The 15244-nt window shown below is 41.4% G+C and overlaps 1 protein-coding gene across 1 annotated transcript in view; it reads left to right on the forward strand.

Moving 5' to 3' along the window:
* Positions 1-15244, forward strand: part of RAD54B (RAD54 homolog B) — a 90582-nt gene that overhangs the window by 46151 nt on the left and 29187 nt on the right. The window contains exons 3-4 of the mRNA XM_055129535.1: positions 12765-12959; positions 14285-14569. Coding sequence (XP_054985510.1) covers positions 12765-12959; positions 14285-14569 — 480 coding nt within the window. The remainder of the gene's footprint in view (positions 1-12764; positions 12960-14284; positions 14570-15244) is intronic.

A 15244-nucleotide genomic window follows, 5' to 3' on the forward strand; every position in this document is an offset into this window, starting at 1 on the left:
ATCTAGATTGTAATCTCAGCATGCTGCTGATTGGTGATAAATGTTCAGTGTGAACATGATAAATGTTCAGTGTGAACATTTGTGCAGCTAAATACTATGCTAAGTCAGTTTTTCAAAATATTCTGAGGTTTTTTTAGGAGATAGGTTTAAAACAAGTGCCATGCATATCTTTTTCGGATGGTCAGCTTCTAAAATTAGTGTTGAAGGTAAACAGCATGTACAGAATTGCCCTTAAATTATCTTGCTGTCCATTAAATAATATAAACATAGTCCCTTACTGTCATGTTTTTCCCCAGCATTGTTCTAGATTGTTGTTTCTTGATTTTTACCAAGTGAACAGATTCATTAGCATTTAGAGACTGTTTTTGCATTTATTTGAACACATTTCAGTACGGGGAGTAGCAATGAGCAAGCACTTTTCTGCAGTGAATTTACTGCAGCTATTTTTCTGAGACAGTCATGTATAATTTTAATTCGTTCCATTGTATAATTACTTCCTCAGTCATGCAACTATAATTAGCATGGTACAGTTTATGAGAATTTCTATATAAAGAAAATTTATTTGACCACTGAGCTCCTTTTAGAGACTGTCTATTATCATCTTGCAGAGTATTTTAGGGAAACTCTGGGCTGAAGCTTTTTGCTTATAGTCCAGCTACCCCAGTGGAGCTTGATAATCCATGAAGGTCTGAAGCTGAGTGCATTAGTGCTTTGGTGGGTGGAGGCATCTGATGGCAGGATTTGAATTCTGGGCATCACACCCGCTGGCCATGTGCTCTGCCACTTAAACTGTCTCCCCAGCCCTGCTGTTGGGCTTAACATTGGCTTTGGGTGGTGGTGGCAAGATAAACTTCCAGAGGTGCTGGGGGATCCTGTGGTATGAAACCCAGTGCTTAGGCAAAAGTACACTCCAGCCCTTTGAGCTAACTCGTCCACTCCTGCAGCTTTTTATTATTTTGGCTTTGTAGCACTGTCGTCCCATTGTTTATCGATTTGCTCGAGTGGACACCAGTAATGTCTCCATTGTGAGACTTGTTACTGTTTTTGGCATATCAGATATGCCATGGGTAGCTTGCCAGGCTCAGCCACGCGGGCGGGATATTCTTGGTAGCTTGCTGGGCTCTCCAAGAGGGATGGAGGAATAGAACCTGGGTCGGCCACGTGCAAGGCAAACGCCCTACCTGCTGTGCTATTGCTCCAGTCCATTTGGTATATATGGACCCAAATTAGCAGTTTTTGCAGAGGATAGATTTTTATTAAGGAGATCATATAGAAGTAAATTCAGCCTTTACTAATGGAATCCAAGTGAAGTCTCCAGATGTACTGCATAGCAAAGAGAATTCTTTGGGACATTGCAAAATAGTAGGAAACCTATGGGACAGGTTTTTTTTTTTTTTTTGCTTTTTGGGTCACATTCAGCTATACTCAGGGGTTACTCCTGGCTCTGCACTCAGGAATGAATTACTCCTGGCAGTGCTTGGTGACCATATGGGATACTGGGAATCGAACCCAGGTTGGCTATGTGCAAGGCAAATGCCTTACCTGCTTCGTTATCATTCCAGCCCCTGAGAGTAATTTTTTTTTCTTTTTGGGTCACACCTGGCAATGCACAGGGATTTCTCTTGGCTCATGCACTCAGGACTTACTCCTGGGAATCGAACCCGGGTCAGTTGCATGCAAGATAAACACCCTACCCGCTGTGCTATCTCTCCAGCCCCCTGAGAGTAATTTTATTTTAAAAATATGGATTGAAACAGACATTTCAGTAATTTTGAGGGTGATGATCTGTGTTTAATATACTGTAAATGATGGTGATTACTACAGTAACAAAAATGATGTTTTGTTACTACCTATTATTTTAAATATGAGGTAATGCATTGTACTGATTTGAATGTCCTTTGGGCACCATCAGACATTTGGATAAAATATTTGGTGAATTGTAATTGAAATAATACCTTTTAGATGATTGTATAATGGTAACAAACATACTATACCTAAATATTTTTTCAAATGTTAAATCCACAAGATCTCAGGGCCAGGACCGGAGCAACAGTATAGTGGGTAGGGCAGTTGTCTTGGCAACCTGGGTTCTATTCTGGGCATCTCATATGGATCCCTGAGCACCACCAGGAGTGATTCCTGACTGCTGAGCCAGAGTAACTCCTGAGTGTGTAAAAACACAAAAATGAAAAAAGGAGGGGAGGAGAGGCCCACGCGGGGCACCCACTCAGGCACTGGGCACAGGGCAGCAGCGCTGTCTCTCCCACCGCCCTCGTTCCGTAGTCTCCAGCCACTTCCGCCACCCCGGGGAGGTTGATGGTGATGATGAAGCAGGCGAAGGAAGGAATGGAGCCAGGCTGGTTGGTCTCAGTTGCAGTTTATTCCATTCCCATCTCCATTCTCCTCTGATTCTCCTCCTGCTTCTTCCTTCCCCATCCTACTTCATTCTCCTTCTCCTCTGGATCTGGATCTCAATCTGGCTTCTCCAGATCTGGCTCTAGGACTCGCCGGGCCCCAGCCCCCTCTTTCAGCCTAGTTAAATCCCCCAGCATGAGGGGTTGGGGCCTACACATAGGTGTGGTCACAATCAATGGGGTAAAGTTCTTTCCCTCAGGGGATGCTTCTTCTAGGACAGAATCTCTTTCAGCAGGACACCCACCCAAGAGCGGAGTCCCATGGGTGTGTTTCTCCTCTCCTTGTCCAACTAACACATAAATATTCATATTATTAATCATTTTGCATGGACATAGCAAAAGATGAATTAAGCTTATAGAATTGCTCTCCTGGGGTCATCTCGATCTCAAATGACAGTGCTCAGGCCAGATTAGTCTTTCCTATCCCTAGCAGGGTCCTAGTCTCGTCATTGCTTTTGGATCATGACATGGCATGTCCATGACCAAGCTCTTAACATATAGTTAAGCATTAGGCACTTTGGCCAGGCCCATCTCGATGCTAGGGTAGCACATAACTCACCGCTTGCCCTGGGTCTGTCCTGTCCCTTGTCAGGACCCTGCTTTTGGGGGTGCTAGGAAGTAAGGGCAGCTGAGGCTTAAGTCGAGAAAGCAGATGCCCGGGAGTGAATAATATTCGAAGCCAATTAAATCCCATGTTACAAAGCATATTAACAACTGTCTTTCTTTGTCCATACAAAAAGGACATTACTCTAAAGTAAACTATTCAAAAGATATAAGGAGAGGAGAAAGGTAATAATATTAACTTACAACACAAGTTCACTGTCCTAGCAAGGTTTGACCTTCCAAATTAACAGAGTCTGATTAGGGGAAGAGCTGATAAACTGGTAGAAGTGGTTACAGATAAACAAAGGAATGGGAGTGACTCGGGAGCACTTTGATGGGTGTGACTGATATACCTAAGCTCCTAGTGGCAAGGGAGCAGGATATACCAATGTAGTCTAGAATTGTTTAGAGATTGTTACTAGATAAGCCCAAACTCTGTGGCAAGGGAGAAAGGACAAACCAATGATATCCTACACCTGAGCATTGACAAATGTGTGACCCAGAAACCCCCTCCCCACACCCCACCACCAAGTCCACAAATTCTCAAAATTAAATATATTTAATATATTTCATGGTGAGTTGATTGTAAATACGTAAAAATAATTGAATAAAATATGGTTTCAGGGCCAGTGGGTCAGGCGCTTGCCTTGCACATGGCCAACCCCGGTTCAATCCCCAGCACCCCACAATGTCTCCCGAGTACTTCCAGGAGTAAGCCCTGAGCACTTTGCTTTGGGTGTAGCCCCCAAATGAAAACAAAATAATGGTTTCAAGCCTTAATATAAATTAGAAAAATAAATAAATAAGAGTAGAATTTTAAAATGTGCAGCCTCGGAGTCAGGGAGATGGTGCCACGAGCAGTGCGGGGTATTATGTGCTCTGCAGTGGACGGCCCCAGATGTAGCCTTAGAGCTTCTCAAGGCCAGCAAGCAAGGTGTCCCTGGTGGCCCTCGAGCACACGGGGCCAGTTCCGGAGCTGCGAGCACTGCAGGAGCCCTTGCATCAAAGCTTCTGGTTTGGTTGGCCAAATATTGCTAGAAGGGGACCCCTCCACCACCGAGTGCACCCTTAATATTGACATTCACACTGAATCTTTTTATGTGAATTGAGAAATCGGTTCAATATATTTGACTCTTCGAATTATTTGAATCAAATGAGTGACTAATTTGAATTTATATCACTTGTTTAGTGCTTAATTGCTTTTTAAATAGTGGAAAGCGAGACAAATAAAAATACCATAGCAAGTCAAACCCAAGGAACTCAAACAGATTTGTTATTAGACTTATGGTACTGGTCAGTAAATCATGTTTCAGCTTTGTGACTTTGTTCCAAAGTTTAGGAAAATCTTCAGTCAGAAGTAATTTATAGTGTGCTCTCATGTCTGCCCCCTAAACTTCACAGTTGGGGGTTGGAGAATTTGCCTTGATTGTGGTCAACCAGGGTTCCATCCCTGGCCCCCAGTAATGTCCCCCAAGTTTGGCTAGGCGTGTGTGGTCCCCCAAACCAAACAAAACAAAAAACAAAACAAAAGAAGAAAAAAAACTCCATAGTTGATGTTCTGCTAAGTTTGATTCACTATACATTTACTTATTTATACATCCATCTTTGTTGTTGTTGGGTTCAGGCCACCCTGGCAGTGCTGGGGAGCACTCCCTGCTGTGTGCCTAGGGATGTCCAGGCGGTCCTGCAGGGCTAGGGATCAAGCATCGGTCTCTTCCTTGCAAAGACATCTGGTCCCATTGAATGTTTGAATTCTTTTTCTTTTGGTTTGGGTTTGGGTTTTGGCTTCGCTGGTACTCAGAGACCCCTAGCTCTGTGCTCAGGAGATACCCCAAGAAGCTTGACCGATGGTCTTCCCTGCCAAGGATAGAGCTGGAGTCAGCTGACTGCAAGGCAATGGACCAGCTCTATTATATCTCTAGCCCCATCATTCTTTTTTTTTTTTGTGGGGGGTCACACCCTCCAATGCACAAGGGTTACTACTGGCTCATTCACTGAGGAATTACTCCTGGTGGTGCTTGGGGGACCATATGGGATGCTGGGAATCAAACCCGGGTTGGCGGCGTGCAAGGCAAATGCCCTACCCGCTGTGCAATCCCTCAAACCCCCTCATCATTCATTTTTTTTTTTTAAAGAAAACAAGTTTTTAAATAAGTTACAGGATTTGTTAGAATGCTTTTCTCTTGAGCACGTGTGCATGAGTAGTATCAACTGCAGTTCATTATCTGTGGATGTGACATTTTAAAGGTAAGATTTATAAGAAATGAAAATGTTTGATCTCAGGTGATGACTTTGACAAACAGCCACACCTATGTGTAGTTTAAAGCCCTCCAGCGATTTTGTGATTTAAATCATGCTATAAAGGCTTCAGATATTGTCATTACCTCAGTTCTCTCTTGAAAACTTACTATAGTTTATCCATTATCTTTTGATGTACTTCAAATGTCAAAAGATGAACTTTCCAAACTTGGGTCTATTGTCTATAAAGATTTTGTGAATATTCATGTATAAGTTTGCTATGAACATAATACTGAATTAGAGAAGATAGATGTTTGGCTTGTTAAGAAATATTCTAAATATTAGCTCAAAGTGGCCCAGCCATTTTACCTTTACAAGTATTTTTTTAAAAAATAAAACTGCATTGTTCGGTGGAATGTTAGACTTAGAAATGATAAATTAATTAAAATTCTCTGCAGGTAGTTTTACTATCTAAGTGTATTGTATTTTGATTTTCAATTTTAACTGAGAATTATAAAATATATTGCCCCTGAAGTGCTCCTAAGGTATTCTGAAAATGATCTTTAAAGCAAAGAAGGTTCATTTATACTTAATGAGTCTTGTGCTTAGTTGTTACTCATTTTCTTATTAGATTAAAAATAAACAATAAATGATTTCCAATTTGGAAGAATTTGTCTATTAATATATTTTTTAGTGTAATTTAGACTTCTTCAACTCTTAAATGTATATTGGTTATATATTAAAGCCTATTATGTGCTCTAGGCTTTATTAAGTTTAAATGTAAAAAGTATATACTGGGGTAGGGGTGATATACTATCTTCAATCATATTTGCATTGTGTGTTAAATTTAATTATATGAAACATTAAGCATCTTTCACCATTAGAAGCAGTATATATTTAAAATTTATAAAATAAAAAATCTTAAAAGACTTGAGTGTAGGGAATGCATAATTAAGCCTCCAGTCCTAGAATGACTGCAGTTAGGAATCACGCATTAAGATGATAATGTCCTCTAATAGGAGAATCACATTCTGTTCTACTTCCTCTTCTATCAAAGCATGTTTTGAAGCATCCTTCAGTTGTGAATGTTGCACAGAGGCTTTCTGACTCTTGTTTATGCAGACATGGTTTTGGGTGTGTTTTTTTTTTCTTTTCACTTAAAAAGTACATTCCTGAGTTAGAGAGGTGTGGGAATGGATCAGTATCAAGATCAGAAATAAAAATTACAGTGACTAAGGAGTAGAAATAGAGGTTTTTGCCTTGTATGTGGCTGACCCAGGTTCTATCCATGGCACTCCTTATGGTCCTGTAAGCCCTGTAGGAATGATCACTGGACGCAGAGCCACGAGTCAGCCCTAAGTGCAGCCACTTGTGACCCAGAAACTCCCCCGATCTCCACTCCAGCCCACCCCCAAAATAGAAAGGAAATAACAATTTGGGTGTAGTTACTAGAGGTGGCTAGTCAGAGATAGAGCAAATTTGTCAATTATTTATATACTTTAAGTTCTCGATGTAGGACTTTGTGTCCGTATATGTTCAATTCCCAATTGTCTTTATTCTTTTTAATTTTTAACTTATTTTATTTCATTTTTATTATTATTTTTTGCTTTTGGGGTCACACCCAGCGACACTTAGGGGTTACTCCTGGCTCTGCACTCAGGTATTGCTCCTGGCAGTGCTTGGGAGACCATATGGGGTGCTGGAGATTGAACCCAGGTCGGCCGAGTGCAAGGAAAATGCCCTCTCTGCTGTACTATCGCTCTGGCCCAGCCAATTGTCTTTATTCTTCTGTTTGGAATTACACACTCTTTCTCAACCCAGAGACTACATTTGAAGTGGGATTAGTCTCTAAATGTAACTTTGTAGTAAGTGCTTTGCCGTGTATGAAAGCAGGGATTTGATGACCAGCACAAAAAAAAAAAAAAAAAGGGAAATGTTAAAATAGAACTAAGTGTGAAAGGGCATGATGATGGTGGTACATCATGGTGGTTCATATGAGGTAGCGTGCTCCAGCCTTACTACCGTCTCAATAAAAATACTGAACGCCTGAACAAACACGATGAGCTTTGAGGACCTATATTGCAAACCATAATGCACAAAAAGAGAGGGAGACTGGAGGTGGGGGTGGGCTTTTGGGGGGTGGTGGGAGGGAAACAGGGACACTGGTGCTGGGAAATGTACACTGATGGAGTGATGGGTGTTGGATCATTGTATGACTGAAATCCAATCATGAACAGCTTTGTGATGGTCTATCATGGATATTCAATAAAAAAATTAAAAAAAATGTAATGTGGAGTTCATGCCTGCTTCAGTCAGCTCAGTCAGCGACTGAATAAACAGCAGTACTCCTACATTATAAAACATATTGAGGTAGTGTTTACTGTACAGCAAGACTGTTCTAAGTTTTTCACGTGTGAGGTACAAATCTCTGAGTGGTAATTAGTATTTCACTCATTTGCAGATTATAAACTGGCACAGAGGGGTAAAAGCTTTTCCAGACTCACCAAAAGGAAGTTGGTTCAGGAACCCCAGCAACCTAACTCCATGATTCAATAGTTCATGCTCAGCCATGCTTTTTAATTGTTCCTGTTCCACAAAGGAAAGGGTACACCAAAGTCTGAGAATTTGAAGCTGTTTCAGAGTTAATTCAAAGTCATTTTTGTATTCTCAGAAATACTGTCCTTATTTAGATTCTTTTTTGGTTTTTTTGGGGTCACACCCAGTGATGCTCAGGGGTTACTCCTGGATCTGTGCTCAGGAACTACTCCTGGTGGTGCTTGGGGAACCATATGGGATGCCCGGGACCAAATACATGTGAGCAGAGTTTAGGGCAAATGCCCTACTTGCTGTATCTCCAACCCCTATTCAGACTCTGTGTGTGTGTGTGTGTGTGTGTGTGTGTGTGTGTGTGTGTGTGTGGTGGTGGTGGTGGTGGTGGTGGTGGTGGTGATAGTTGGGGCGCAAAGAAAAGGTAGGTCTTCCCTGTACTCTAGGAATACAACAGACATTTGACTCTACAATAGTTTCCCCAGTCATCTTGTGCAGGTACCCCATTTTCCTAACCCCACTTTAGGATTCCTGAGAAATCACATTTTTCTCTTACATAACTTAATGAAGTATTAGAAATGCAGAACATATATCCTGTCCTTTATTACTTGCATGATATGACGGCTACTGCTAAATGTGATGTTTTTAAAACAACAGCAACAAATGACTGGAGCGATAGTATAGTGGGTAGGGCACTTGTCTTGCGTGCAGCCGACCTTAAGTTTGGTCCCCTGAGCCTTGCCAGGAGTGACCACTGAGCACAAAGCCAGGTGCAGAAATCCGTGATATAGAGCAGAAATGCAGGATGTAGAAATCAAGAAAGCAATACAAAGACTGAACAAAACCAGGAGCTGATTCTTCAAAAATAAAATAACATAGACAAACCTTTGGATAGACTCATGAGAAAAAAAAGAGAAAATGCCCCAATAAGTCAAGTCAAAGACCAAAAGGAAGAAATTACAACAGATCTTTCAGAAATTCAAAATGTCATGCTAGGTTTCTATGAATAACTTTATCTGCTTAAGCTGGTGCACCTAGAAGAAATGGACACATTTGGGCACGCATCTAGCCTGGGTTTGCACCCACCCCACAGGGTCTCCTGAGTCTCATCAGAAGTGTCTTCTGAGCACAGAGCCAAGAGTAAGCCCTGAGCACCACTGGGTCTGGCCCCAGAAAACCAAACCAAACCAACCCCCCCCCCATCAAACAAAATCCCCCAAGTATGGTAAAACAAACAAAACAAAACAAGGATATTGGCTAAAATTGCACACCACACATTTTTGAAGGATAAGTTAAAAATGAATCAAAGTTTTGAGACTGTTAAAAATCTCAAAACTGGCTCCTAAAAGACCATGATCCCTGAGGCCTACTAACTACTTTGGGTATCCAGCGGCCTCTTACAGAAATGCCTCTAGACTGTGAACTGAGCTACGACCCCATGTCGCCCCGGGAGGAGAAAGGTTTTTCTCTCTTGGTCTTTCCTTTCTGAGGTGGCGGCAGTGGTGGCGGCGTGATGACCACCATCTTATAGAGCCCACTAACCGGAGGTACGAGCTTGCAGTGATGCAACTTCTGGCAGAGATTTCTCTGGACTTAATTACTAAAATACCAGAAATCCAGAACCTCATATGTTCTTCATTCTCAGCAAAGGAAAGCAAATTATCAAATGACGCCTTTTCAGCATGTTTGATTGTTGGGAGGAAATTCCAAATAATAGTTTTCTGTTGAAATATTGAATGTATTCAAAGTATAAAGAGAGTAAAGTTACTATCATTAGCCACTCAAGTGGGGGGCGCGTGGGATGGGTGGGTATACTGGGGTTCTTGGTGGTGGAACATGTGCACTGGTGAAGGGATGGGGGTTTGAACATTGTGTGATTGAGACTTAAGCCTGAAAGCTTTGTAACTTTTTTCATGGTGATTCAATTAAAAAAAAAAAGTCTCAAAACTATCCAAGAAGATCAAGACTGTTCTACAACAAAAACGAATCAACTCCTGGGACAGGTCTGTGGTAGTACATAGTCGCTGCATTGACACCCCCCTACCCCTTGGCCCCGCCTCTCCCATAGGGAGTCACCCCACAACTGGCAGTGGGGATAGACAAAAAATAAAAACCTCCCAGTTATCTCAAACCTGCGAAATAGTCTTGATAGGTTTAGGGCATTTGCCTTGCGCACAGCCAGTCCGGATTCAGTACCCAATACCATGTATGGATTCCTGAGCCCCACCAGAAGTGGTCCTTGAGCACCAAAGGGTTCACTCCTAAACAAAACAAACCCACTAACAACTCCCTGCTCCCACAAACTGTTGGAAATTGCAATTTTTGGGGGGGCATTTTTTGGGGTCACACCTGGCAATGCTCAGGGCTTACTCCTGGCTTTGCACTCAGGAATTATTCTTGGTGGTGCTTGGGGGACCATATGGGATGCTGGGATCAAGCCCAGGTTGGCACGTGCAAGGTGAAGGCCCTACCCGCTGTGCTATTGCTCTGGCCCAGAAATTACCATTTTGCTACTTAAATATGTAAAATACGATTCAGCCAAACTATTTAGTAGAGATTATGGTTATAAAAAAAATCCATGTTAGCAGAAGTTGTAGTCAAAGATAAAAAAATGACTGAGAATCACATAAGAAATATTTTTATTGAAACAACTTACGTAACAAAACATTGCGTGAGTTTCATGTACACATCACTATAAATGATCATTATAAATCAACATCTGTACATACTAGTGAAAAAGATTACGTGTAACAGCCATTCCAGGCTCTCAGGTTCTTGACCTCAAGCAGTCAAAATTAACACCAGCTGGGTCAGAGCTAACACAGCAGGTAGGGTGTTTGCCTTGCATGTGACTGACCTGGGTTTGATCCTCAGCATCCCACATGATCCCCTGAGTATCAACCACTGGAATTCCTGAATACAGAGCCAAGAGTAACCCCTGAGCATCTCTGGGTGTGGCCCATATAAAGCCAATGAGAGAGAAAGGAGAGAGAGAGAGAGAGAGAGAGAGAGAGAGAGAGAGAGAGAGAGAGAGAGAGAGAAAATCCCAGAAAGAGAGAGGACTGAGAGAGAGAATAATCCCTAGCATCTCATATAATCTCCCAAGCACAGCCAAGAATGATCCCTGAGCACAGAGCCATCAAGTAGTAAGTCCCGAGCACAGCTGGTATAGCCCAAAAATAATAAAGGGGAAAAAATGACTTGAGGGAGAGAAAGAGAGGAAATGCCTGTTCAAGAGGGACAGGCTTCTCCAGAGTGGATTTGGAGACAAGTCTACTGCTTTTCTCACCAGTAGTGTTGTCTCCAGATTCATCTGTGATGTTGCAGTCCTGAAGTGTTTCATCTGTAGGTTTTGGGTTTTGTGACTTGGGGTTGAATTAATTAATTTTTAATCTTGAATTAAATCATCTTTAATTCATTTTGATATCATTTTTATGGATGACGTTAAGAATTTTCTTTTATGTGAAGCAATCTTGCCTTTTATTTTTTTTTATCGTTCGGCAACACCCTTCGTGCTCAGTGCTGGGGATGTGTGGTGCTGGGGACCAAGCCTGGGTGGACAGTGTGCAGGCAAGTGCACTACCCACTGTACTCTCTTTCTGGCCCCACACCCCCTTTCTCTTATCTGGGAGTCTGATGGGCACAGGGCTCACGCTCCAGGGAGGGTTTCTGCAGGTGCCATTAAAAGGCCATGGAAGCTTTTGTAACTGCATCTTTCTCTGCAGGCACGGGGCCTCCTCTGGTCAGCACTCACTGACTCTCCTCCCTCAGCCCAGCCTGGAGCCGGGCATTCTGGTAGCTCACCCTCTAAGTGCTCTTCCTGTGCAGAAGCCCCACGCTAGTAGATCACTGCAGGACCTGTGAACCCCTGGGTCATTTCTGTTCTGCTGGTTCTTTTCTCTTGCGGGACAGAGGTAGGGGGTGGTCATACTTGACTCTGCTCAGGGCTACTCCTGGCTCTGGCGCAGGGACCACTCCTGGCAGTGCCCTGGGGACCATATGTGGTATGGAACCCAGGTTGACCTTGAGCAAGAAAAGTGCCTTACCTGTTACATTCTCTCCAGCCCCTTTGTTTTTATTATTAAAATATAACGGTGTGGGGAGGGGCCGGTTGGTAGAGCAGGAGTGCATGCTTGCAGTTGGCCGACAGATTTTAATCTCCAGCGTCCCACGTGGTCCTCAGAGCACCGCCAGGAGTAATTCTAAGTGCAGAGCCAAGAGTAACCCCTAAGCATCACCAGGTGTGGCCCCCAAACAAAACAAATACAGGGTTTTCTTTAAGAAGCTCTCAGATTTTACTAAAATTTTCATCTTAATTAAATTAGTTGTTCACAGTGTTAATTAAATCTGTTGCTCCCGGTATGTAATTTTAGATATATTTCCAATCCTGTGGCTACTGAAATGTCTTTCACTCTTAGAGTCTTAAAATGTCTGCAGTGGTTATTCTGCTTCAGCTGAATTTATATGACTTTGGGGTGATTAGAAATTCTCGTTCATTGTACTGATGGTAATTCTGGCACTTAATATTTTGAGATTCTCAGTTATAAAATGCTAATATGGCAAATGAAGGCAGTCAGAGGGATAGGCAGTACAGAACGATCCCTCTCATGTGGGGAAAGCCAAGAAACATGGGAGAATAAGGGGTCAGTGGCGACAGACTTTGTGAACAGGTCTACAGAACTGGCTTTGCTGAGGGCCATGGGAGATGACCTTGGGAGGTTGACACTGGCTGGAGGTGTGGTGTTGGTTCATTGCTTGACTGAAGCTGTGATGAACTGTTTTATAAATTACAGTGCCTGCATCAAGCATGAAGATCAAATGCTAGCATGAGTATGAAAAAATATTCTTTTATATCTCTTAATACCAATCTTATTTTGTATTTTTATTTTTATTTGAACATAGGCTATCTTTGTAATGCAGGATTTTTTTTATTTCTTTCTCTCTTTTTTAAAAACATTCTAGTTCATTCAGCTCCTAAAGAAATGGCAGAGTCTCCAGGACAGGAGGAGAATCCTGAGAACTTAGTGAAATATTTCAGTGTTGTTTGGTGTAAGGCTTCAAAGAAAAAGCACAAAAAGTGGGAAGGTGATGCAGTTCTAATTATAAAAGGAAAGTCGTTTATACTAAAGGATTTGGAAGGCAAAGACATTGGAAAAGGTATTGTGACATATTAATGTTTATGATTTGATCTAAACATATTTTAGATCTAAACATACATTTTTATTCTGGCTAATCCACTAAAATTAGTTTTAGTGGATTTTATAAAGGAGTAGATTAGGATCTGATTTCGTTCTGTATCTAAATTGTCTTGTTACACATAAACTTGCCTTATAGTAATTATTCAGTATGATAGTTTTATATGTCCAATGAGGTATGTCTTAAATTATGGTTTTATTTTTCTCCAATAATCAAATGGTCATCCAGGTATTTAGTTAGTTTTGCATAATTTGTCTTATTGCGCTCTTCTCTTTTCCTTTTTTTTCTCAAGAAAAGGAAAATGCTAAGTGTTAAAGTTAAAAAGACAAAATATATCAAGAATAAAATATATATCAGGAATAGAATAAATTCTATGAAAAAAACAGATTTTTTTTTGTTTTGAAAAAAAAACAAGGAGCTAATAGTTGGGTATGACTCAGATTGATGCATATAAAGTGGAGGTTACCATTATTTATTTTATAAAATATTGCCAGCATGATTTGTGCTTATAAAAGTGAGTCCACAAGTTCAAAATACCTAACAGCAGGCATGCTTTTCTTTGCATTGTCTGTTACTATTTATTACGGAGCTCATGGAGTCTGTCCCACACATGATCCCTGCTCCATCTAGAACTCTCATCCATACCCGTCACCTGCTGCTTTCCTTACTGGTTTCCACGCTAGAGAACTCTGTTCTCTCTCCAACACATTTCTTCTCTTACTTCATGAAAGTATATATATATATAATGAATAAAATCAAAATACCATGAGTTTGGGGTCTAGAAGACGGCCCGAAATCTCTTTTCTTGCAAGGGCAAGGCTGAGAGCTCGCTCAGTGTTGGTGGTACTTCGGGGAGCATATGTAGTACCAGGGATTTTTTTTTTGTTTATATTTGTTTGGGGGCCACACCTGGTGGTACTCAGGGATCACTCCTGGCTGGGCTGCGGGGGCCATATGGGATGCTGGCCATGTGCAAGAGAAGCAACCTACCCTCTGGACTGACTCCCTGGCCGTTGTACCAGGGGTTTGAACGAGGCTGCCTAAAATGCAAAGTATCGTACTCCTGCCTGTCTCTTCAGCTCCTGATTTAGTGGTTTGTTTTTTTTTTCCCTAACCAAAATGATAAATTATATTTTCATTCTGGCTAATGGGTAAATTCACTATTATTTGCACTTAAAGCAATGTTTTTATTCCATTAGTTCTGGGAAGTGACTAATAGTATTACTAAGCAAGTTATCTTAGGTTGTCAATAAAATAAATTATGAAATATTCTTCTCAATTTAAAGGCATTGGATATAAATTCAAAGAGCTTGAAAAGATTGAAGAGGGGCAAACAATGATGATTGGTGGAAAAGAAATAGAAGTCCTGGGTGTAATCTCGGCAGATGATTTCAGCAGTGGCAGATGTTTCCAACTTGGAGGAGGAGGAAGTACTGTTATCTCAAATTCTTCTCAAGCTGCCAAAAAGCCTTTCTCCAATCCTTTCAAACATGCCTGCAAACCAAGTTCAAAGGAAAATAGACAAGCTGATTTCCAGAATTGCAAGCCACGCCATGATCCATATGCACCAAGTAAGATTTAAAATATAATCTTCTTCCTTCCTAAAAGTCTTTAGTAAGTTTAAATTTTGTTTTGAAGTTTAAAGGGGATGTTTATATATGTATTTTTACAATCTCATAAGATGCTATTATGCATATGTCAAAGGGAAATATGCACAAATTGTAGATTAACATATACATAAAAATGCATGTGTCTGTTTTTCAAAAGGAACATCTTTGGTTAGGACAAAAGTCAGTAAAATCATAAATCAGGAATGTTTTTAATTTCTGTTTTCAAGACCATATACTTTGACCATATCCACTAGTGTGTTAAAATACTGTCATCACTGTCATCCCATTGCTCAAATGCTTGAGTGGGCACCAGTAACCTCTCCATTGTGAGACATCTTACTGTTTTTGACATATCGAATATGCCACAGGTAGCTTGCCAAGCTCTGCCATGCGGGTGAGATAGTCTTGGTAGCTTGCCAGGCTCTCCGAGAGGGGCAAAGGAATGGAACCTGGTTGGCCTTGTGCTAGGCGAACACCCTATCTGCTGCGCTATTGCTCCAGCCCTAGTTAAAATATTGAATGGTAAAGATAATGGTGAAATATGCAAAGAGTTAAAATTTTATATGTGAGAGTGGGAGACTAACACCCAAGAACTGTAGAAATAAGTACCAGGAGGTTGACTCCATGGCTTCGAGG

The sequence above is a fragment of the Sorex araneus genome, chromosome 2, assembly GCF_027595985.1.
Source record: "Sorex araneus isolate mSorAra2 chromosome 2, mSorAra2.pri, whole genome shotgun sequence".
Taxonomy (NCBI): domain Eukaryota; kingdom Metazoa; phylum Chordata; class Mammalia; order Eulipotyphla; family Soricidae; genus Sorex; species Sorex araneus.